The 22,341-nt window shown below is 34.5% G+C and overlaps 3 protein-coding genes and 1 pseudogene across 5 annotated transcripts; 2 read left to right on the top strand and 2 right to left on the bottom strand.

The window, feature by feature from the left end:
* Positions 1-822: 822 nt before the first annotated feature.
* On the top strand, positions 823-8,448 carry LOC113848079. 2 transcript variants are annotated; one of them, XM_027477462.1, is made up of 14 exons: positions 823-1,070; positions 1,537-1,656; positions 2,448-2,507; positions 2,596-2,697; positions 3,986-4,069; positions 4,148-4,266; positions 4,359-4,460; positions 5,071-5,187; positions 6,088-6,153; positions 6,268-6,334; positions 7,294-7,347; positions 7,434-7,523; positions 7,793-7,831; positions 7,945-8,448. In XM_027477462.1, the coding sequence occupies exons 1-14, from the start codon at positions 1,047-1,049 to the stop codon at positions 8,062-8,064; spliced, it is 1,164 nt and encodes a 387-aa protein (XP_027333263.1). In that variant the 5' UTR covers positions 823-1,046; the 3' UTR covers positions 8,065-8,448. The 2 variants fall into 2 exon arrangements, with proteins under 2 accessions (XP_027333263.1, XP_027333271.1); XM_027477470.1 differs by lacking the exons at positions 4,359-4,460; positions 7,793-7,831; positions 7,945-8,448 and having other exon boundaries at positions 918-1,070; positions 7,434-7,569.
* Positions 8,449-9,386: 938 nt separating this feature from the next.
* On the top strand, positions 9,387-13,610 carry LOC113870966 (pentatricopeptide repeat-containing protein At1g10270). The gene is made up of 2 exons (XM_027507589.1): positions 9,387-12,048; positions 13,303-13,610. The coding sequence occupies exon 1, from the start codon at positions 9,498-9,500 to the stop codon at positions 11,916-11,918; it is 2,421 nt and encodes an 806-aa protein (XP_027363390.1). The 5' UTR covers positions 9,387-9,497; the 3' UTR covers positions 11,919-12,048; positions 13,303-13,610.
* Positions 13,611-14,488: 878 nt separating this feature from the next.
* LOC113852677 (glycosyltransferase BC10) lies at positions 14,489-16,957 on the bottom strand. 2 transcript variants are annotated; one of them, XM_027483018.1, is made up of 3 exons: positions 16,121-16,426; positions 15,751-16,069; positions 14,723-15,677 (listed from the first exon to the last, which is right to left on the bottom strand). In XM_027483018.1, exons 1-3 carry the CDS (start codon positions 16,312-16,314, stop codon positions 15,036-15,038), a joined length of 1,155 nt encoding a protein of 384 aa, XP_027338819.1. In that variant the 5' UTR covers positions 16,315-16,426; the 3' UTR covers positions 14,723-15,035. The 2 variants fall into 2 exon arrangements, with proteins under 2 accessions (XP_027338818.1, XP_027338819.1); XM_027483017.1 differs by having other exon boundaries at positions 14,489-15,677; positions 15,751-16,957.
* Positions 16,958-19,514: 2,557 nt separating this feature from the next.
* Positions 19,515-21,827, bottom strand: LOC113851990 (annotated as a pseudogene).
* Between the last annotated feature and the right edge of the window lie 514 nt (positions 21,828-22,341).

The raw sequence follows: 22,341 nt of genomic DNA, 5'->3' as shown, positions 1-22,341 counted from the left end.
TATAAATGCTGAATTTTATCATGGTCAAGTATTATTTGTGTGATTTTATGAAATACTTTTTTGCACTAAACTATTTTTTTTGTTTTAAACATTTAAATATATTTTTTAAACAAACATTTTTTAAAATAAAATGTAACGATATGAAATAATTTTTTTTGATATTTTCAGTTAATAATGAGGATAGTTTAATAAAAAATTATTTTAAATATATTTTACACTATCATTCAATCATAATTACTTTATTAATTTTTTTTATAATAATCAATATAAAAATTATATCTAATATATATTTTAATTAATTCAGCGTATAAAAGAGTATATCAAAACTAAACTTTTAATAAAAAACATTAAGTGCTTTTAAACTAATATCAGTTACAACTAGGTTTAAAATACAACAATTTATGAACATATATTAAATGAATTATATATATATATATATATATATATATATAAATACACAATAAAAATTTGATAAATAACTTTTTGCTAAAAAATATATTTAATGTCATCAATATATCATATTTTATGATATTATAAATAAAATCTTGTTGGGTGTATTTAATATATGTTAAACATGGTATATTAAATAAAAGTATGTATTTTTAAAAGCAATTCAATATTGAAATTTTGATATAAATATTTTAATTTTTTAATGTAAAATTTTTACATTGTAAGAATGTGTTTTTTATAACGCGCAAAACAGCTTTTTGTGTTTTAATTTTAATGTTTGGGATCCGATGACTACGAGTACGACGTTGTTTTGATCAGAAAATGAATGTTGACAACTTAAAACTTTGTTTTCTTACATGTCACTGATTCTGTGTGCGTGTTTGTTTTCGTATTCTTTCTGATGCTTATGGTCGCATAGAGTGTTTCTTGGTGGCATCTTTATTCCGTCCCTTTCTTTCTCCAACCAACTTTCTCTTCTCCTATTCTTTCCTTTCCAATTGTTCTTCTATAGATTCACCCTACAGCTCCTAAAAAGTCTTCCTTTTTTCTATTATCAACCCACCTTTCTGCTTTCGGACACTTGAAAACGTAGAAGAATGAACTCTTTCAATTCTGTAACTGTAAGCTCTCTCTCTCTGCTTGGGTGGTGTTGGGGTCGTATCCCTCGCCCTCAGCCTCAGGACTCACTAAGCACGTTTGCTTCATCGTTCAACTTTGAACTTCTTTTTCACGTTCTCTCTTCTCTGCTCAAAATCTATGATTCTCCGCAACTTGCTCTCATTTCTTAATACTATTCTTTGCGCCTCTTATAGCTTCATCTACTTTGTTTTTGTGTGCTTCGTTACTGATTTTCACTGAGATACAAACTCTATTTTGCTTTACTAATGTTGGAGCGGGCGCAAAATGAACTCAAGTTTGACTTTTGCCGATTCCTCTAAATTTCGTGATTTCTTTGCTTTGCTGGCCGAGTAATGTATTGAGTCTACACATGACCGAATTTTCGGATGATAAACATACTAAGAAGCCGCTTATAGTTTATTGAACTGTATTAATTTCCCAACTTGTAATAACCGTTGTCTTTGCCAGGGTTTTGTCTTGCCAGACCAGAAGAATAGGTTGTTCCTTTGGAGTTTTCTCATCGTGGTTTCTTTGATTTCTGGTGCTTATTTCGTTGGCAATGCATTCTTTGCAAAGGAATACAAACAAGTATGTATTAGTTTAAATTCCCCAAGTTTTAGTTTAGATTGCTGCATTAGAAAATTAGAAATTTTACAGGGAATTTTGTTATTATGTTGGTACTCCAATGACTACTTCTATAATAGAAAAAGTATAATAGCAATATTAGTGTTGCAGTACATTTGTTTCTGGTGAAGGTATACTGTATACACGCCTCATTTTTCTAGTTAAATCAGAAAATGTTGCCCACTTCCGCACTTTACAAACTATCTCTGCGAACAATGCTTCAAACTGTTACTTTTGCTAAAATGATGGAAAAATATAATGCTGGACTGCTGGTTGGTATTTGTTCATTGAGCATTACCGAGATGTATCTTCTGGCATTTGCTATTTGCAATTGATTAAAATGTTTAAGATTCTCACAGTTGTACTGTCTACAATGGTTTTATTCTTGTCAGAAGAAAAGGTCAAATGGCTGGTTAGGTTATTTTCCCTTGAAATTGTTGTATAATACTAAAGGATTTCCTGATGGAAAATTAACCTGAGATTTAGAGATATATGTTGGTTTGGAGTTCAAGGTCAAGGACTTCCTTAGACGATTCCCTTCTCCCTTCCCACATAAATTTGATTGGTGTCTAGTGCATCTCTAACGCACTCTTTCCAACATTCTCAATTATATGGATCTCACCAAATAAACTTGGATGCACTCTCTATTTACTGGAACCCACACCCTACAATAGAGTTTTTTTTTGCACAGAGTGTTGATAACATTCATCTTTTAGGCTTTGATTGCTAGAAAATACTTTTCGGTAAATATGCAGAGATTAGCACGATGGAGACTAATTCATAGAATGCCGTATTCAAGATCCTATGCATGCAAGGTTTGTTATATTCTGGACTTTGTTTTAGCTTGTTACCTGTTCTCTTTGGAATTATCTCTAATTTCTCTTCCTCTTTCCATTTCCACAGAGACAATGCTGGTCTTTTGGAAGTGAGGTATTGCCTGAAGGAATTGTTGCTAGAACATCAAACTTGGAAATGCGGCCCTTATGGGACTCTGGTAAAGATAATGTATGTGAAATGTGTGCTAAATTTTGTCATTCATTTATTAGTTAGTAATTCACTTAATACTCTCATAGTGCTAGTTTTAAGCTTCGCATAATAAAATATTGCAATCAACTGCACAGTTCAATCTGATCCACCTATGAAATATTTTTGTTTCTACTAAAGTTGATTAACTGGAATTTTATCTCGAACCAGTGAATTGATACATACTAATATTATAATAATTGTATGTGTCCATGTTGGATTGGTCGGACTTGAGTGTTATGATAACTTGCTACATTAGTTGGAACAGTTTGTTATTCGTTAGTGCTTTAAAAAATAAATATTGCTCTTAGAAAATGATTTCATTTATATTATAAATAGCACTATGATGTCAAAGGAACATATTGCTTTACCAAACATATAAACGATGCTATACGTTAGCAGACTGTCAGAAATTGGAACAGACCACATTTAGATGGGGTAAATCAACTTTATTATTCTTCTGAAAATACTGGTACCAGTATGGTATCAGTACTGGTGGGTGGACTTACAATGAATGATAAAGAATGAAACACAAAAGATGGCACCAGGTATTTGAGAGACCCTGTACTCTCTCACTGTTCTCTACGTATGTCATGCCTTTCTCTTCCCATCCCCTATCTTATAGGCATACAAGTCAAGTTTCCCTTCTGATTACCTTGATTACCCCTCTCTGTAAATAAATAATACAATCACTCAATTTCCCTACATTGCCTCCTTGTCTTCTTTCCTAATATAAATAAACTTCGGTTATAGCCTAATAGTTGGTTTCTTAACACCCCCTGCTCCCAATTAAAAGGATCTTGGTTAGGTAGAATAAGACAGGTTACTGGGGGATTAGGACCCAATTCTATTAACAACAGAATAAATTACTTGTATTCAGTAATTAAAAGGGATAGGGGAGTTAGTTAGGGTCAGTTGTAGAGTTGAGGCCTGAGGGCAAATTGGAAGGGAGAGAATCAGTTCTCTAAAATGCCTTGGAGTTAGAGAGAGGGAGAACCTATTGTATTATTCTGCATCTTTGATTTGTATCACACTGATGCTGATCAGAGTTGTTTCTGTAATGAATATTTATTGTTCTACTGCTTCTATCACTATATATATTAGTTGAAGTCCTGCTAATTTTAAGGGGTTGATTTCAGATCTATCACTATTTATCTGGATCCATTATTATATGCGTATAAGTTAAAATCTTGCTAGGTTTATAGGTTGATGATATCTAGTTTATTAATTTTCCTTCTGTACATCACTTTTTCAATGTTTTTTGCTGCAGAGAATTTTAAATCGCCCAACAAATTTGTTGGCCATGGCAGTAGGACTTAAGCAAAAAGAAATTGTCAATAAAATTGTTGAAAAGGTGTGATTATTGCTTCACTTATACAGTTTGACTTTCATCTAAAGATCATATTAAGCTGACTTGTATTTCTGGTGGCAGTTCTTGTCAAGTGATTTTGTTGTGATGCTTTTTCATTATGATGGTTTTGTGGATGGATGGAAGGGTTTAGCTTGGAGTAATCGTGCCATCCATATATCTGCTATTAATCAAACAAAATGGTATAATAAGCTCATATGTAGATTTGTTTTCACTAATTATAATAACATGCTTGGTAATTATTGAGTGAAATAATGTTATTATGATGGCATAGGTGGTTTGCAAAACGGTTTTTGCATCCAGACATAGTTGCTGAATACAATTATATATTTCTCTGGGACGAGGACCTTCTTGTTGATAATTTTCACCCAAAAAGGTAAGTCTCTTTTGCCTTTTTTTTTTTTGTAAAATTTAAAATTTTCTTTTCATAGTTTGTTGAACACAGTCTCGTTCATGGATGTAAGAGTTGGAAAAAGAGCAAAGAGCAAAAGCCAAGATGGCTTTTCAAAATTCAAGTTGTGACAATTGGAAGGAGAACAATAAAAGATCTTGCAGCAAAGATTTATTTCAAAGTTGTATAAACATACACTTACAATATATGGTTTTTACTCTTATATAATTTTATTTGAATTGCCTGCATGTATCATGTGAATAAACACTGGTATCTTTTTTTTTAAAGAATTGTGTGTGCCATCATTTGGTTAGAAATTGAATTTCTTTGTTTAGCCTATTGGTTTACAGCATGTTTGCTGAGACCTTGCATATAAGCCCTATGGAAATTGGAATGCCTTTTTCTATTTGATCTTCTTTAGTTGACAAGGTAATTTTTACGTGCAATCAGTTATGGCTAAGAAAATAGGATGATGCTAAATTTTGTGGCCTTATTTGAATATTTTAGATAAAAAGTGAGAAGTTTTGTTTTCTTTATTTTTTGTTTATGTTGATTATTTTATGCCTTATGTATTGATCTGTTGATTACTTGGTAGGTATTTATCCATTGTTAAGGAAGAGGGACTTGAGATATCACAGCCAGCATTGGATCCAAGCAAATCAGAAATACATCATCCACTAACAGTTCGTAAAGCAGGATCAAAAGTGCACAGGTTAGCCCTATTTCCCCCACCTTTTGCAATAAACAGTGTTCCACTCTTAGATCTACTTATGTATTACAATACAACCAACACAGTACTCTATTTATGAACTAGAATATTGCATAATTCCTTGTCATTTTGTGGGTTATATTTTAAAAATATATGTGCACACTCACAGATACACGTAGCATCTTCATAAAGTGTAGGAGGGTGGAAAAAGTTGCCTAAAAAAAAAAGTTACCCTTATTATTTTTATTACATATGGACAAAGTTGTCTTTATTTAGCAGGTGTTTAGAAGAGCTTATTTGGATTCATGAAAGTGGCTTATGACCTTCCTATAATTTTTTTTCTACTTATTTCAATAATTTTTATAACAAAGCTTATCAAGATTAGTTCTTTTAACTTGTTTAAATAAGTTGCATAGTTAAGTTGGTAGATAAGCTCTTATTTGATAAGAGCTTAATTAAGTTTACTCAAATATGCACTTAATTGAGTATTCACATATAATTATTATAATATGACTAACATGATACTGTATTAATGAATTAGAATACCATATGGTTCCTTGCCATTCTGCAAGTTATATTTCAAAATATATGTGCATGCATATAGACCAGAGTCACCAGACACACATATCTCTGTAAAGTGTGCAAGTGTTGAAGAACTTACTGCACAAAGTTTGCCCGTATTATTTATATTGTCAATTTACGTGTACTAAAATTGTTTGTATTTTGAGTACACACCTGCAATGAGTTTGTCCATCATACATTCAAATGATTTATAGTTCCCTTAAATAATTTATCCCCAGAAGTTGTATCCCCATGCCTACATGTTATAGGGAATTTTTATATCAAGGAATTCCCCCACCCCCCAACTATTTCTAATATTCTTTTTGCTATTTCTATATACAGAAGGTATTATAAGTATAAAGGTAGCGGAAGGTGTGATGACAACAGCACAGCTCCTCCTTGCATAGGGTAAACAGTTGCACCCTCTGTCCTGTATCATTTTTTTTTCAGTTGTTAAGTCAAGCTGGTTATTTGTGCTATTAAATAGGATTCATAATTTAATACAGAATTTTTTTTTTGCAGTTGGGTAGAAATGATGGCACCAGTGTTTTCTAAAAAATCTTGGCAATGTGTATGGCATTTGATCCAGGTATTGAATACTAAGAACCATGTAAAACCGCATAAATGGGGTACTGATTCATATTATGAAAATTTATGATGAACTATTTCTGCTTGAGAACATTATATGACATGATATCACAATTTTTTTAATTATTTTGAAAATTTCAAACCTTTTATGGTTTAGTCATCTGGGGTTATAAGATGCATGGATACTTCAAAATTGGCAATGTATCCATACTGGATACTTGATATGTGTATCATGCAATTGTCCCAATATGAATTAAAGCTTGATTGCATTACCTTTAAATTTTTTACTATACATTTTTTCTTTGGATAATAAAGAAATTAGTATCATAACTTGAATATAATATTTTTATTTAAATTTGGCTATAATTAATTTTTTTAATAATCTTTTCAATATATTAAAGATCAATAGTAGTACGATGATGATAGCAAATTAATATAAATATTATATATATATTAAAAGAAAAGAAATCAAGAAAAATAATAAACAAAATATAAGTAAATGACAGTAGTATGATGCGAGTATTTTTCTTTTTTAAATTAGCATATTTACGTACTCCATTTTGTACCCATACCTATGCAACATAATACCTGACCAAGTCACACAGATAGAGCTGTTAATTATTTTAGAAGAAACCATTGTCTTTGGCATATCAATTTGGAACAACAATTCTTTCTACGGTAAAACCTGTTATGCTTGGTTCGACTGTTTAAATTTCTGATTCCTTTTACACTGTATTCTTTCTGCCTCAACTTCTGGTGTGATCTGAACCTGAGATTTGTATTCATAGGTTAACGTTTGATATTGGTCTCAGCTTGTTGATAGGAAAATTATTAATTACAGAGTATATTGTATTGTTCATACTATATTAGTTTATTCAACCGTAGGATCTGATGCAATTTCATTTTTACATGTTAGTTGGCAATTTACTGATATTCATCTACTCATCTTTCTTTCTACAGAATGACTTAATCCATGCCTGGGGCCTGGATAGGCAGCTTGGCTATTGTGCACAGGTAACTTGCTTGTACCACAACAGCATATTCATTACATACTAAATCCTTCCAAGGTGGTGGTTATTCATCTCTCGACAATATTTCAGGGTGATCGAACAAGAAATGTTGGTGTGGTTGATTCTGAGTACATAGTTCATCTTGGTCTGCCTACTCTTGGGGGCTCAAATGGCAATGAGGCAAGTGATTTCATTTATAAATGTAGTGTAACTTGATAACAGTCACACAGTTCCTACCTTGTTTAAACCAAGCACAATTTCAATCAACTTCACCTCATTAAGGATTTTCTATGCATCACTTCCTTGAGTTCAAGTTGACAACCTATAGATTAACTTCAAAAATGTTTGAATTAAAATCTCATTTGTTTGCTCGTACAGGTAAATATAATTGTGTTTTCATTTAACTGTCAGTCTAATTACTAATAAGGGTTTTGTGCTTTGAGTTGCAGGCGGCACCAGCTTCCCATGGAGATAATGGCAGAGCTAAAGTAAGTATATTTGACAGGGGATAACGTTATTGATTTATACGCCATTAGAGCAACATGAACCCTTTATTTAAGTAAGCAATAAGCAATGATGTACTACTACGATCCACGTGCAGGTTAGAATGCAGTCATACATTGAAATGCAGGTTTTTCGGAAAAGATGGAAAGATGCAGCAAAGAAGGACAAATGTTGGATTGATCCATATGAACAACTGGTAAACCAGACAAGCCATTAGTCTGTTTTGTGATCAAAATACAAATTCAGTGTCCATGTCCATAGTCAGCGTTTCAAATTGACCCAAGTCACATTTCATTCGATTTTGGTGAATAAAACATATGATTGGTTTTCGGTCTTAGTTGGAGCTTTTGGGTTTTGATTGGTATCTCATGAGAGTTTACAGGAACATTGTTCCGTTTGTCTTTATTCTACCCGCGTTTTGTGAAAAAGCCGTTCATTCCAGCAAATATTGGTGTACATAGGGTGGTATAGAGGTGTTCCTATGACAGCAGAAAAGTGTGTCATGGAATTTTTTCCCTGTGAAGGTCAATGTACATAGGTTACATGTCTGAAAAATGTTACTCTTCGGATAATTCAAATTTTCTCGGCTCCAGTTTGTACTCCATGATGTTCTTGATATATCTTTGCTATTTTCGGGTTCTACTTTTCAATTAGACAAATTCTATTTGTACTCCAAATTCGAACAACTTTCTTTGAACTCGAAAAGAAAACGAAAAAAACAAAGAAATGTGAAATAAAACAAATGATCAGACCGAGAAAGCTAGAAATAATGTTTTTGGCAAATGCCAACTAATGTATTAAGGAATAAAAAATGAATTTTTTAATTAAACAATATTTTTTCGTAAGTTTTAATATATTAATGTGATTTTTAATAATGAGACTGATATCTCCTTCAATTGAACTTGTATCTTCTTGATTATATAATTTTGTGCATTGTAAATCGTGATTCTATCACTAATAAAGGTAATTAGGAAAACCATAACTTAATAATTAAGGTGAAATTTGTTAAAAGAAAAATTTTAAGCATAACTATTGAAAATGATCTACGAAATTAAATGATTTTGTTTAAGAGTTATTTTTAAATAAAGGATCTTGCTAATAGTGCCTTTTGGGTAATAATTAAGGAATTAATAAATAATCTTTTATTAAAAACATGTTGAGTGTGTATTCAAAATTATAAAAGAGTATTATCATTCTTCTTAATACAAAATTGTTTTTAATCAATGTCCATCAACCTAATTATATTTTTTGTTGGTACTAATAGTTAAGGAGAGCCTTCAAATTAAGATCACTAGTCACCTTTTTTTTTTTTTTGATATTTAACAATTTTGTCTTGTTTGTTTTTCATTGAAATTTTATAAAATTAAAATAATTTTTATAATTTTATATCAATAATTAAAATTTATTTGGCAAAAAATGATAAATAAATGAGATAACGATTCTATAAGTCATACAAAAAATGAGATAAAGATAAATAAATTTTAATATATAATTATAATATTCAAAAATAAATAAATCTGAAGGACTACGAATGTGTTGCTTCTTGCAAGTTGTAACTCATATAACAGCGAGTGCTAGGGTTTAAGGGCTTAGCATCGCATTGGCATTGGAGTTTGAGGAGTGAAAGACACGCCATTTAATCAAAGAAAGATGTCCGTTTACCGCCTTCTCCTCCGCTCCCTCCGCCGTTCATCCACCGCACAACCCATCTTCTCTCTTACTCAAACACGCTCCTACGCCTTCTCCTCCGCCGAAGAAGCGGCCGCCGAGCGCCGCCGACGGAAGCGGAGGCTGCGCATCGAGCCTCCCCTGAACGCCATTCGCCCTCCGCCACAGCAGGGCCCTCCCCGGGACCCCAACGCCCCTCGCCTCCCCGACTCCACTTCGGCGTTGGTGGGACCTCGCCTCAGCCTCCACAACCGCGTCCAATCCCTCATCCGCGCCGGCGACCTCGACGCCGCCTCCGCAATCGCCCGTCACTCCGTGTTCTCCGTGACTCGGCCCACCGTCTTCACCTGCAACGCCATAATCGCCGCTATGTACCGGTCGAAGAGGTACGACGAGGCCATCGCTCTCTTCCACTTCTTCTTCAATCAGTCCAACATCGTCCCTAACATCGTCTCTTACAACAACGTCATCAACACTCACTGTGACGAGGGTCGCGTCGACGTGGCTCTCGAAGTTTATCGCCACATCCTCGCCAACGCCCCTTTCAGTCCTTCCCCCGTCACCTATCGCCACCTCACGAAAGGTCTCATTCAAGCCTCTCGCATCTCCGAAGCCGTTGATCTCTTGCGCGAGATGCTTACCAAAGGCCACGGTGCCGATTCCTTAGTTTACAACAATCTCATTTCCGGCTTCCTTGATTTGGAGAATTTGGACAAAGCCAATGAGCTCTTCGATGAGCTTAAGGAACGGTGCTTGGTCTATGATGGTGTTGTCAATGCCACTTACATGGAATGGTTCTTCAACAAGGGCAGAGATAAGGAGGCCATGGACTCCTACAAGTCCTTGATGGATCGCCAGTTTCGGATGACCCCTGCAAGTTGCAATGTGTTGTTGGAGGTGTTGCTTCGCCACAGCAAAGAAACGCAGGCTTGGGCTTTGTTTGATCAGATGCTGGCCAATCATACCCCTCCCAATTTTCAGGCTGTCAACTCTGATTCCTTTAATATAATGGTCAATCACTGCTTTAAGCTAGGGAACTTCCATGAAGCTCTTGCAACGTTTAAGAAGGTCGGAACTAAGCCCAATTCTAAGCCTTTTGCCATGGATGTTGCTGGGTACAATAATATCATTGCTAGGTTTTGTGAGAATGGGATGCTGTCTGAGGCTGAAACGCTGTTTGAAGAACTGTGCTCCAAATCTTTGAGCCCTGATGTGCCTACTCATAGGAACTTGATCGAAGCCTACTTGAAGATGGAGAGGATTGACGATGCTTTGAGGGTATTCAACAGAATGGTGGATGCCGGTCTAAGGGTGGTTGCCAGCTTTGGTAACATGGTATTTGATGAATTGATTAAGAATGGTAAAGCTGTTGATTGTGCTCAAATTTTGAGCAAAATGGGAGAAAAAGATCCCAAACCGGACCCCACTTGCTATGAGGTTGTGATCAAGGGGCTCTGTGCTGATGGTTTGTTGGATAGGAGCCGAGATTTGCTTGACGAGGTTATGAGGTATGGGGTTGGGGTCACTCCTGCCTTGCGGGAATTTGTGATTGACGATTTTAAGAAAGCTGGGAGGGGTGAGGAGATTGAGAGACTGCTAGATATGAACAGATTTGGATACAGTCCTCGTCCACCGGCACCAAGACCTGCCTACCGTCCACCACCAGTAAGGTCCCCTTCTCAAGTGGCAGCAGCCCATAACCCACCTTCTGGAATTCCACCACCAGTGGCAGCACAGCAGCACCCATCGCCACCTTCTCCTCAAATGGCAGGAGTACATAACCCACCTTCTGGCTTTCAAACTCAAATGGCAGCACAGCAACGGCCACCCCCGCCTTCTTCTCAAATGACACGCTCCTATAACCCCCATTCTGCTTCTCCACCCCAAGTGTCATGGCAGCAGCACCACCCACCGCAACCTTCTCAGATGGCAGGAGCATATAGCCCACCTTCTGGGCCTCCACCTCAAGTATCATGGCAGCAACGTCCACCGCTTCCTTCTCAACCATCATGGGGAGTGTCTCCTTCAATGACTGGGCCTCATAAGACAGCACCTGGACCACCTTTACCTCATATGTCAGGACAGCCCTACCGCCCTGCATCAGAATTTCCTCCTCACATGACAGCACAGCATAATACACCATCTGGTCCTTCTCTTCAAATGGCAGGACATCAACCTTATGGACCACCGCGTTGGCCCCAACAGACGGCAGAACAACCATATGTACCATCGGGATTGTCTCCAATGTCGGGGTCTTCTGTTCCTTCATATGGAGCATCAGCTAAAATGTCACCGCCATATCATACATCTCCAGGACCGCATCACCCATCATCAGGAACCCCTCCTCACTTTGAGGAATCACATCAACAGCAATCAGAAGTCCCTGACCAGGCAGCAGCTTGATTTTTGTTGTTCAAGCCAAATCCTAGTGCTAATGGTTCTCTTTTGGATTGAGAGAGCAGTTGCTTCTTGTGATACATTGCCAAATCTTAAGCGTCTTGTGATACTGATTTCTTCTGTTCAGAATCACTAGGTATTTGTGAGTTTATAGATGATGATACAAGAATCTATGTTGATTTGTTAGTCCATAACATGTATGCATGTCTTGTATGACGTGCCATTTTAATTTATTCATATAATTCAACCAATCAACCTTTACTATCAGGCATGGATATTTATATATTTTTACTGCCATTGATATTCTAATGCATTTTACCTGAAAGAAATGTTAAGCCTTTTGTTTTAAGTACCTGTGAAAGGCACTGCAGCATTTAGATTATGTGCTGAATATTACTTTTAGGCTTTGTGTGGATAAAGAATTTGAAGGAGGTAATGTGTTTTTTTAGGAGAGTTTGTTGACCTTTATTATAAAGAGTCTTGTTTGGATACTTGAATGCAAGAATTTTAAAATGACCAGCAATTTACTTTGTATTTCATGAGAATTATAGATCACTCCTGACAAGGTGGAATTTACTCTGTATTGCCTCCTTGCTTTGGTCATTGAAACCTTCTATAGAAACAAAGGCAATTTTTCTTTCAAGCTCATCAACAATGGCAGTGATTCCATCTTTGCTGCTATTTGTTCTTGTTTCATCAGACCTTGTTCATTTTTAGCTAAATTGAAGCGAATTCAGTATTGTAGATAGAAGTTTCATATCTCAATTGAACCAACTCTGAATGTGTAAGGCTCCAAAACCAACTGTAGATATAGCTTTGACCTTGGGGCTGGTTGAGGATACTATACACTAGGATTTTAAAGTGTAGCTCATAATTTTACCCTTTAGCAGAAGGATATGGGGATGTGTGTGTGTGTGTGTGTGTGTGTGTGTGTGTGGCGGAGGAAATGTCTGTGTATGAACGTGTGTCTGTGAAGAAACAGATTTTTCAAAAAGTTGGTTTTCCTCTGGACTGTTTGTAACCGACGTCATTTTAATTTTTATCATTATTGGCTGTGTTCGGCAGCCAGCGGCACAAGTTCAAGGTTTATCATTTGTTCTGATACTCAGTACTTTGGCTAGGTGGAATAAAATTTTATTTGGCAATTGACCTTTCCAATTTGGTAGAAGCCAACTTCTTGAGTGTACTAGTTCAGATTTTCTTTCTTTCCGTATTTTCTGAGGGATTCCCCGTCGAACGGCTCTCTTCCCTGTTATTTGTTTTAGGTGGATGCTCAAAATTAAGTTGGACACTAGTTAATTTCTTTTAATGTTCTGTGGTTCCATTAAGAATTCATGTTCTGGTAATGTTACCCTTCCGTTGAAGTACTTGGTTTCAAATGTTTTTGTAGAAGGAAAAAGGAAAAAGTTTTTTGGCATGACTGAAATATTGCTCGAGTTTTACACTTGCTTCAAGGCTGGTGTTACTTTGAATAGGTGTGCCGGTGTTAATCGAAAATACAAATTAAGCTAGATTCTGGTGATGATTCAAGACTCTGGATTGCCAAGTATTCTACGTTTGCTCATGTCCAAGGAAATATATACTCAGATGTCCAAGCAGCCAAGGGTAGAGATTAGGTTAAAAACTAACAAGTATATTATATTACTCTTGCTTTTCATCTCATTGTTGTTAATTACAGACCTTTTAAAATAAGTTTTTTATACAAATTTTGCTAGCTGCGCATTTTACACATCGAAACATATATCAATTATATTGTAATTGTTGGATTTGCATATTTAATATTTTTATACTATTATAAATAAATAAATAAATAATAATATTTTAAGTATAAATTAAGTTAGAATGTTCATATTTTAAATATTTCTCTTTACAATCAAATAAAGGTATGAATTAATTTTTAAAATATTATAAAAATATTTTTAATATAAATTTAATATTAACATTTTAAACTATATTTATTTATTAACATTTTATATTCTAATTATGACTATTAAAAAAAATTTGAGATTAGAATTAAATTTTAAATTTTTTTTAAATTTTGTTTGAAGTATTCAATTATATAATGAACCTACAATTCATTTTCCAGTTATAAACTAAATAATACGTAAAATATAAAGTAAGGTAAATATATATATATATATATATATATATATATTTGTATTAATAAAATTATTTATGATATATTCTGAAATATTGCTCTACTTTTACACTTTGCTTCAAGGCTGGTGCTACCTAGAACAGGTGTGCCGGTGGTAATTGAAAATACAAATTAAGCTAGATCCTGTTGATGATTCAAGACTGTGGATTGTCAAGTATTCTATGATTGTTCATGTCCAGGGAAATATATAAGATGTCCAAGCAGCCAAGGGTAGAGACTAGGTTAAAAACTAACGAGTATATTACTCTTGCTTTTCATCTCATGCTTGTTAATTACAGATCTTTTAAAATAAGTTTTTTATATAAATTTTGCTAGCTGCACATATCTTTTATGACGCAAAGTTTGTATTTTAGAAAGGAGAATCAAACTTATCAAACAATAATTTGATAAACTTCTCAATAAATACTTATAGAAAAAGAAATATAACATTAAATTTTTCACATATAAGTTAAAATATTCATGCAATACAACTTCTTCTAAAACTCTCAACCAATTTCTCTATAAGCATTTATATAAACTTATCAAGAGTCTAAACAGTAGAATTTTACATTTGGAAATATCTTATAAAATTCTTACTTAAGACAAAAAGCTAAAGACATTCTTACTATTGTTTAGCCTTAAATGTTGCAACTTAATCTGAGGGCACCTAGGGGTAGCAGCTGTATACTGTCTGTACTGAAAGTTGAAGATTTGAAGCAAGCTTGTATCTTCTGCCAAGGCGATGCACAGGGAATCGAGACTCGGTAATAAGATAAAAATTCTGTATTGATGAATTCCTTCTTCGAAGGAAAAAAAATGCAGTTTGTGCAAGAATATGCTATTCTCTAGCACTAGCAGGGAACACAAAATTCTCTAACAATACCTGTACAGCTAATACAATGCAAAACGGTTGTTAAATTCCCTACCAAAATCTAGAGACCGAAAAGAGAAGTTAAATATTCGGTCTCTTGTACACTAAAAAGAACTCAAAAGTTCATGACTTGGGAAGAAAGGTCAAGCAAGGGCTCAAGTGCAGTGTGATCAAACTTGCGAGCAAAGAGGTAACAAATGGACGTCATCTCTGTGTTATATCGACAAAGGGATCCATTGTTCCTTATAGACTGTAAAAATGCGACAGTTATGTTGGCTCTGCCATAGGTTGCGGGGTGAGGACCGAGCATGGACCAATCAACCCAGGTGACGGTTCTGTTTGAATTGAGCGAGCCATGGAACATGTTGAGGAAGGTTGGAATGTAATGCTCATCGGGGTAGCAAGCAGGCTTACAGTATTTACGGAAGAGGGAATAGTAATGGGTGTCAGAGACTATATAAACAGCGAGAGCACGGTTCAGTTCAAACCACTGAGAGCCTTTACGCCAGTGTCTAAGCTGAATATCAGGAAGCATACTGCGACTGTAGCGGCCACGGCCATAACGGGAAGGATCATCGTAGGATTCAACAAAGCTGTGGGAAGATTGAGTGAGATATCTGTAAACGGTAGGGAAGTTGTAGACTGGGATGCAACTCTCGGAGAGAAGAACAAAGCGGTCGTTTGAGAAGTCGAGAAGTGCATTGGCTAAAAGGCGCCTCTCAGCATCTGCCAGCGTGACAGTTCCCCAGGAAACATCCTGAATTGAGAATGGGTTAGAACAGTGGAGAAAGGAGGGGGATAAAGGGAGGGAGAGAGAAAAGGGTTTTTACCTGACTGGGGATGTTGCGTGCGTAGAAAGGGGAAGAGTGGGAAACGTTGAGACGGTAATGGGGAGGGGCGTGGACGTAGATGTTGAAGAGAGAGGAGTGGCCGTGGAAGAATCTCTCCCACAGGGGAAGGAGTGGCAAAGGACCCCTTGTCAGAAACATGAACGCCACTTTTGGTTTTCTTCTGTATCTGTGAGGATACTCTCTCTTCTGCGCCACCAACGACGCTCTCCACAACAGCTCCTCGTCGGACAGTTTGTGCTTCAGCTTGGAGGGGTGCAGGAACCTCTCCAAATCAACAAAACCTCCTTCTCCTTCTCTGCTATTGTTACTGCCACAATCCTTGTCGGATCGGGGTGACACGGATGGTTGCGGAAGAGGAGAAGTGGAGAGCGACATGTATTGGTAGGGCTGCGCAATGAAATGGGTGTTGATGTGAGAGCTCGTGGTTAGCCCGATCACCACTCCCCCAGCAAACACCACCAGAAAGGTTAGGATTTGGGCCAATCTCAGCAGCCCTGCGTGCTTCTCTCCTCCCTCTTCTCTCTCCCTCTGATTCCTCGCCATCTCGATCCTGATCGGTTCGCGGTTGGTTCCACTCTCACTCCAAACCAAACCAATCGATCGACCCTCCAATCGCAACTTTGAAACCCAATCAAATCAGATCAGAATGCATCGTTCAATCCCCCCTTTCTCCTTTTCCTCTCTTTCATGTACCATCTGCCACCTCACCCACCGCGCTTTCAAACTCTTTCTTTATTCTTCGCAACTCTTTAATACAATGATAATCCTCCTTTCTCTTTCTTAAAATACAAAAATAAAACCATGTCGTAAGCAAATTAATTATTCCAAATCATTCTCACGCGCCCCTGTTTTTAATTAAATTCACTCATTTTCATTGGTCCATGTCCACAAAAAACAATCCATTTCATTAAAATGCAGTAATGAAAAAACAAGACAAAATTCTAAAACAAACGGCTGCGGAAAAACAATTATAATACATGGACGTGACACGTAACGGAGTATTTGGACAGAAGATATGGACAAGCATGAATCCCGCCCCTCTTGTGATTTCCATTGCCCAATCCAAGTTTGTGAATCTTTCTATGTCCCTCTCCTCTTCTTTCAATTCAATTGTTTTTTCTTTAAGAGGGTTAGGGTTGGGAACTAAGTAAAGTTAGCTCAGATTTAGAATGTGGGATGTTGTTGGACCCTACCATTCCATCTCCATCCTTCTTTACTACTTTTCTTACATCCACTTTTCGGATAAAAATGAAAAATAATTATTAAAAAGTCAATCAGAAGGAAATAATAGAAGGGTAGTATTAATAGTATAGTTTTTTTTTTTTTTTTAACATACGTTCATCTTGGTGAGATAACTGTTAAGTCTTTTATAAGTGCTTTTTTCTACCTTAGAATACAGCACCATTCTCTTCTCCTGAAATCTGAAAGACAAGAGAGTATAATTTTCAATATTTATTATGGGTCATTTATATTAAATTTGATTAAATTTTGAATTTTTCATTAAAATATGATAATTTTTTAATCTCATCACAAAAATAGATTATACCCATCTATTTGAATAACATAAATGCTGAAAAGAGAAATATTATAGTTTTTTCAAATTATATGCATCTTATTTGCTTTATAATATTTTAAATGTTTAACTTTTAAATAAAACTGTTCGTTAATTTATGACATATTAAGATTTATTTTAATGAATAAACTAACTCTATTTTAATATTAGCATATTTGACCATAGGATTACCTTCTTTGTCAACAATTTAGTTTCTTTACAATGATAAATATAACATTATTTGTGTTCCCATTTATGGTGAAAATATTTTGCAAGTAATTTCCTTTTTAAATGTAATAAAAAATATTTAAAAGTTCATTTTTGTTAAGGAAATATATTGAATAATTGTCCAATCTCAAAATAATAGGTAAGCACATTAATTATTAATATTTAATTTTTATATATTTTAATTTTCTCTAAACAAAGCATTAGCATTTTTGGTATGGCACGAGTATAGATAAATATATAAATATAAATATTTTAAAGTTTCATGTTTAAAATTTTTTAATTTAACTTAATTAAAAAAATAATGTAATAATAATTAATAAATATTTATTATATTTAATGTTGATTGAAAAAAATTTAAGTATCGACTAAATAATTATTAATATAGTAAATAATATTTTAATTAAATAATGAATTAAAGAGAAAAATGTTAAATATAGTTTGATGTAAAAATTTAATAAAATTTATTTTATATATTTTAAAAATATATATTAAATTCAAAATGTACATTAATGTAGCATATTAAGTAATTTTAGATTGATCAAATTTAAAAACCTTAATTTATATGATAAAATTTGAAAATCTAATTATTGATTTTAAGATAAAATATTTAATAAGAAATGAATAAATGAGTGCAAGAATATATATAACTTATTTTGATATAATTTGAATCTTTTCTCTTGTGACATAAAAATATCATAAGTCTTATTTATACTTCATTAAAGGCTAAAATAAAAAATAGAAAAAGTTTAATAGTCATTATTCTTAGAGAAAAAAATTCATAAGACACAACTATTTATTAAAAAGTATTTGACTTATATATCTAAAGAGAGATCTACATGTCATATGCATATTTCTTTTCTTCTCTAGCTAATGCTCTATCTTCAATTTTATTTTCTTAAAATTGAGAAATGTCTTTTTATTTAATATTTTGATGATTTCATTATACGATAATTAATATTTTTAAGTATATTTAATTTTATTTTTATGATTAAAAAATATAAACATTGTCTGATTTTATAGATTCATTTTGAAAAACATAAGGATGAGTTGAGGATACAGAGAGGAGAGAGAGAAAATCGTTGTATTGGTGTTAAAAGAGATGAAAATGGATGAGAGGATAGAGAGAGGAATATCATCATCTGACCTCAAAGAGTCATTGCTTGTAATGAATGACGATAGGATCAATTACGGATCTAGATCCTCTCATGTTCTGGCATGAACATGAGCGTCCTGTCCAAATTCGCTTAAGCAATCTTTCAACGACTTAAGCAAATTTTCGCTTAAGCCTAACTTTTTTAGCTTAAGCGACTCATTTATGGAATCTTGGCTTCAAAGTGAGGCCAAGCGAGGCTCTGAGAATATTCGCTTAAGCGATAAATCACTGCTTAAGCGACTATGGAATCGCTTCATTTCGCTCAGGTGAACCTTGTTTCATATTAAGTGAATTTGGAACAGAGAGCCATGTCTTTCAAGATAGGTACTCGATTAAGCTATTTTATATTCACTTAAGCGAAGATGTTATTGGCTTAAGCGGATGCAAGCGAATTTATTTAAAATAAAGCGAATTTGGGACAAAGAGCACTGATGCATGGACCTATAATTCGCTTAAGCTAATTAGGAGTCACTTAAGTGAATGGCTATATAGCTTAAACCAACATTTGTGATGTTGCAGCGAATTTATAATCGCTTAAGCGAAAAAAAGGGCTTAAGCGAATTATGCAGAAATTGGAAAGATTATGCAGAAACTGACAACATGTCAAAATTTTACAAAATTGCTTACCAAAGTCAAATTCACTCATCCAGAAATAGTTAATTGTGGGAAAAAAAAAAAGAATAAAGAGTCCATTCCATTAATAGTCCACAATTGTTCGTAATGAAATATACACAAAAAGGATTCATTACTACATAGGCAATTCAAAAACAAAAAAAGCAGGGCCATTCTATTCCATTCCAGAAATTTCAATCAAATATCATCCAGGCTAGAATCATTGACATCATGAAGTGGTCCCTACAAGATAAGAAGATATATTAGGAACCAGCATCAATGATTAGACAATATAAAGTTAAGCTAAAAATTATTACTCTCAATAAATCTGTGAAACTTAATTGAGTTAGTAATGTGTGAGGGGGATCATAAGTTGGAGGTGCCAAACAATGTACTTCAACTGGATCACAAGCCATTAGTTGATATTCCTATAACATATTAACACCCATATTATTATATTATATGGTTATAATATGGAAGTTAACTGAATTGTATATATTTGGTATTCAAAATCATTATATAAAAGAACTTGAGATGTTGATTGATCTAAAATTGGAGTTCTGCTCTTCTTTCTATTTGCTTGTAGCTCAATCCAACTTTTGAAACGTTTATTGCCTTTCCTCTTAGTGCTTGATCGGAGCTTGAATCCCTTATGTTGTGTACCATTATTATTGGCCATAATTTGTGCATCATCTTTATCTTTATCCGTAAGACTGTTTGTTTGCAACTGAAGCTTTGTGATTTTGCTAACTAAGCTGTTAATATTGTCATCAACTAGCTGACAATATTCTTATGAAGTAGAAACGTTACAGGCCAACCTAATCATTTTACCTGCTAGGTGACGGTATTGACGTATGGTACTAAGTTTAGGATCTCCTTCTATCTCTGTTCCTTTGACATTATGAATAATCTCACTACGACCATGTGTTGTCCATCTCTTAAGTATGTATTTATCAAGGATAACTTTCACATCATTGGCTTCAAACACTTTCAATGCATGACAACAAAGTATGCCAAATGTTTCAAACTTCTTACAAGAGCAATATATAGTGCTTGAGGAAGGTTCAAATGTAACTGTCCATGATCTTTGTTGATGAACTTTAGTAATCACATATTCAATCAGAGGAGGAGTTTCAATCCTTTGTGATATGCTATAAGCTAAAAATTGAGCAAACTGGTGTTGGAATAAGTTAAATATTGTATGTGTGTAAACCTTGGCCATTTGTATTAAGATTGGTGAAATCTCATACTGCAACATGGCTAGCTTATGGTGGGAGTCGTACTCATGTTTCAGCTCATTGTAACGCTTGTCTTCAACAACTCGTTCAAAGTGAGCAAAGAATTGTTTGATACCAACACCAGGTTTCATACATGCCTTAAAATCAGAGTTTAAACTTTCACTTAATTGAGTACTTCGCATTCCAAGGGTGAACACATCCTTGAGATAACATGATGTCTATTTCTCCTTTATGGAATAAAGTGAAGTAATCCATGAATTTTCTTCAACATTGTATTCTATTATGAGATTTCTCCATACATCCTCAAACTCAATTGAAGTATCAAAGTCATACATGCATTTTTTCAAATATCTTAAAAAATGACTTTCTTCTTTCATCAAATTGTCAAGGTGTTTTATACTATTTTGCATTAAATGTCATGTGCATCAAGCATGATGTGTATGAGGCATTACTTGGACAATTGCCTTGGCCATAGCTTGATCTTGGTCTGTAAAAATTGTTTGAGGTTGTTTTCGATTGTGTGCTTCCAAGAATATCTCAAACAACCACTTAAAGGATTCTGTTATTTCATCATACAACAAGGTTGTCCCAAAGATAACAATACCTCGATAATGATTAAAACCTAAAAACAAGGCTAGAGGTCTATTAGCTCGGTTGGTGAAATATGTAGTATCTAATGATATGACTTCACCAAAACACCCGTAATCAATTACCATTAAGCAACCAACTTCTCCGTATAACATTCTCCTTTGTCTCTTAGACTTTAAATAATTTTTTGCATTCAGAGGAGATAGCCAACATTAGCTCGATGTCCTGCAAGTGTGCTCATTAGCTGAAATAAGGATTTCTGTTGCAATCCTGAGAACTCGGCCAAATTGATTTGATGAGCTTGAACTTCAGTTATGTTACGATGCGAAGCAAGCATGTGTGTTGTTCCTGGAAGTTGTAATAGATGATTATGATCTTCAACAAACTCAAATACAACATATTTGTTGTTGCTTCTCAAAAATAATGTTATTCTTATAAGACAACCAGTCCTAGTTTTTTCCTTGGGCTTCATCACTGTTCTTTTATCATCCTTTCGATGTCCCTCTTTACAACAAATATACCAACAAGATGAAATAACACCATCAACGTTTCGGCTATTCCAGTATTGTTTCCTCACACCAAATCCTGTTATTCTTCCATATTCACACCAATATTTCCATGTTGCTTCAAGAGTGTCAAACTGTAACCCAACACGCGGCTTCCATGCAACACCCATGCATTCCATTTCCTTTTTAACCCAAAAATTTAAAAAGAAACATCATAACCATTGATTCCTCAAAATGAATAAGGTAAATGAAAAACACAATGTGAAATAAATGTGCTTCTTTATATTGTCGTTTACGTTGTGAGATTGGCCCTTGGTTGTTGTTGACGTTGGTTGGCAAGACCTTCCTTAGTACATTTGTAGGAACATGATTCAGAGTGGTCCTTTCTTACGTGAAGGATGTAGATTCAAAAAGGTCCATTATGTATCAAATATTCACACAAGAGAAATTAATTGAGTGTTTCATAGAAAGGAAGAATGGAGCAACCATTTATTACTTCCACTATACGTCAATGCAGTGAGCTTTTGGCGCCACTTAGAAAAATCATCCGCTTAAGCGAATAAATTTCGCTTAAGCTAAATTCCACTTAAGTTATCCGCTTAAGCAACATTTTTTAACATTATTTTTTTTGCTTAAGCGAAACTATTTGGCTTAAGCAAAATATGCGATGGTTAACTTCTTCACAGTTTAAAG

This window comes from Abrus precatorius, unplaced genomic scaffold (assembly GCF_003935025.1).
Source record: "Abrus precatorius isolate BTA unplaced genomic scaffold, Abrus_2018 Scaffold10, whole genome shotgun sequence".
Classification (NCBI taxonomy): domain Eukaryota; kingdom Viridiplantae; phylum Streptophyta; class Magnoliopsida; order Fabales; family Fabaceae; genus Abrus; species Abrus precatorius.
Note: the sequence above shows the minus strand (reverse complement) of the source record. Positions and strands in the feature narration are given on the sequence as shown.

Excerpts from the sequence above, each read along its gene's own strand:
- LOC113848079 (XM_027477462.1), top strand. The coding sequence starts at position 1,047 with ATGAACTCTTTCAATTCTGTAACT. Across the intron at positions 7,524-7,792 it reads GGGGCTCAAATGGCAATGAG|GCGGCACCAGCTTCCCATGG; the intron begins GCAAGTGATTTC and ends TTTGAGTTGCAG. Across the intron at positions 7,832-7,944 it reads GAGATAATGGCAGAGCTAAA|GTTAGAATGCAGTCATACAT; the intron begins GTAAGTATATTT and ends ATCCACGTGCAG.
- LOC113870966 (XM_027507589.1), top strand. The coding sequence starts at position 9,498 with ATGTCCGTTTACCGCCTTCTCCTCCGCTCCCTCCGCCGTTCATCCACC.
- LOC113852677 (XM_027483017.1), bottom strand. The coding sequence starts at position 16,314 with ATGGCGAGGAATCAGAGGGAGAGAGAAGAGGGAGGAGAGAAGCACGCA. Across the intron at positions 15,678-15,750 it reads CACGCAACATCCCCAGTCAG|GATGTTTCCTGGGGAACTGT; the intron begins GTAAAAACCCTT and ends TTCTCAATTCAG.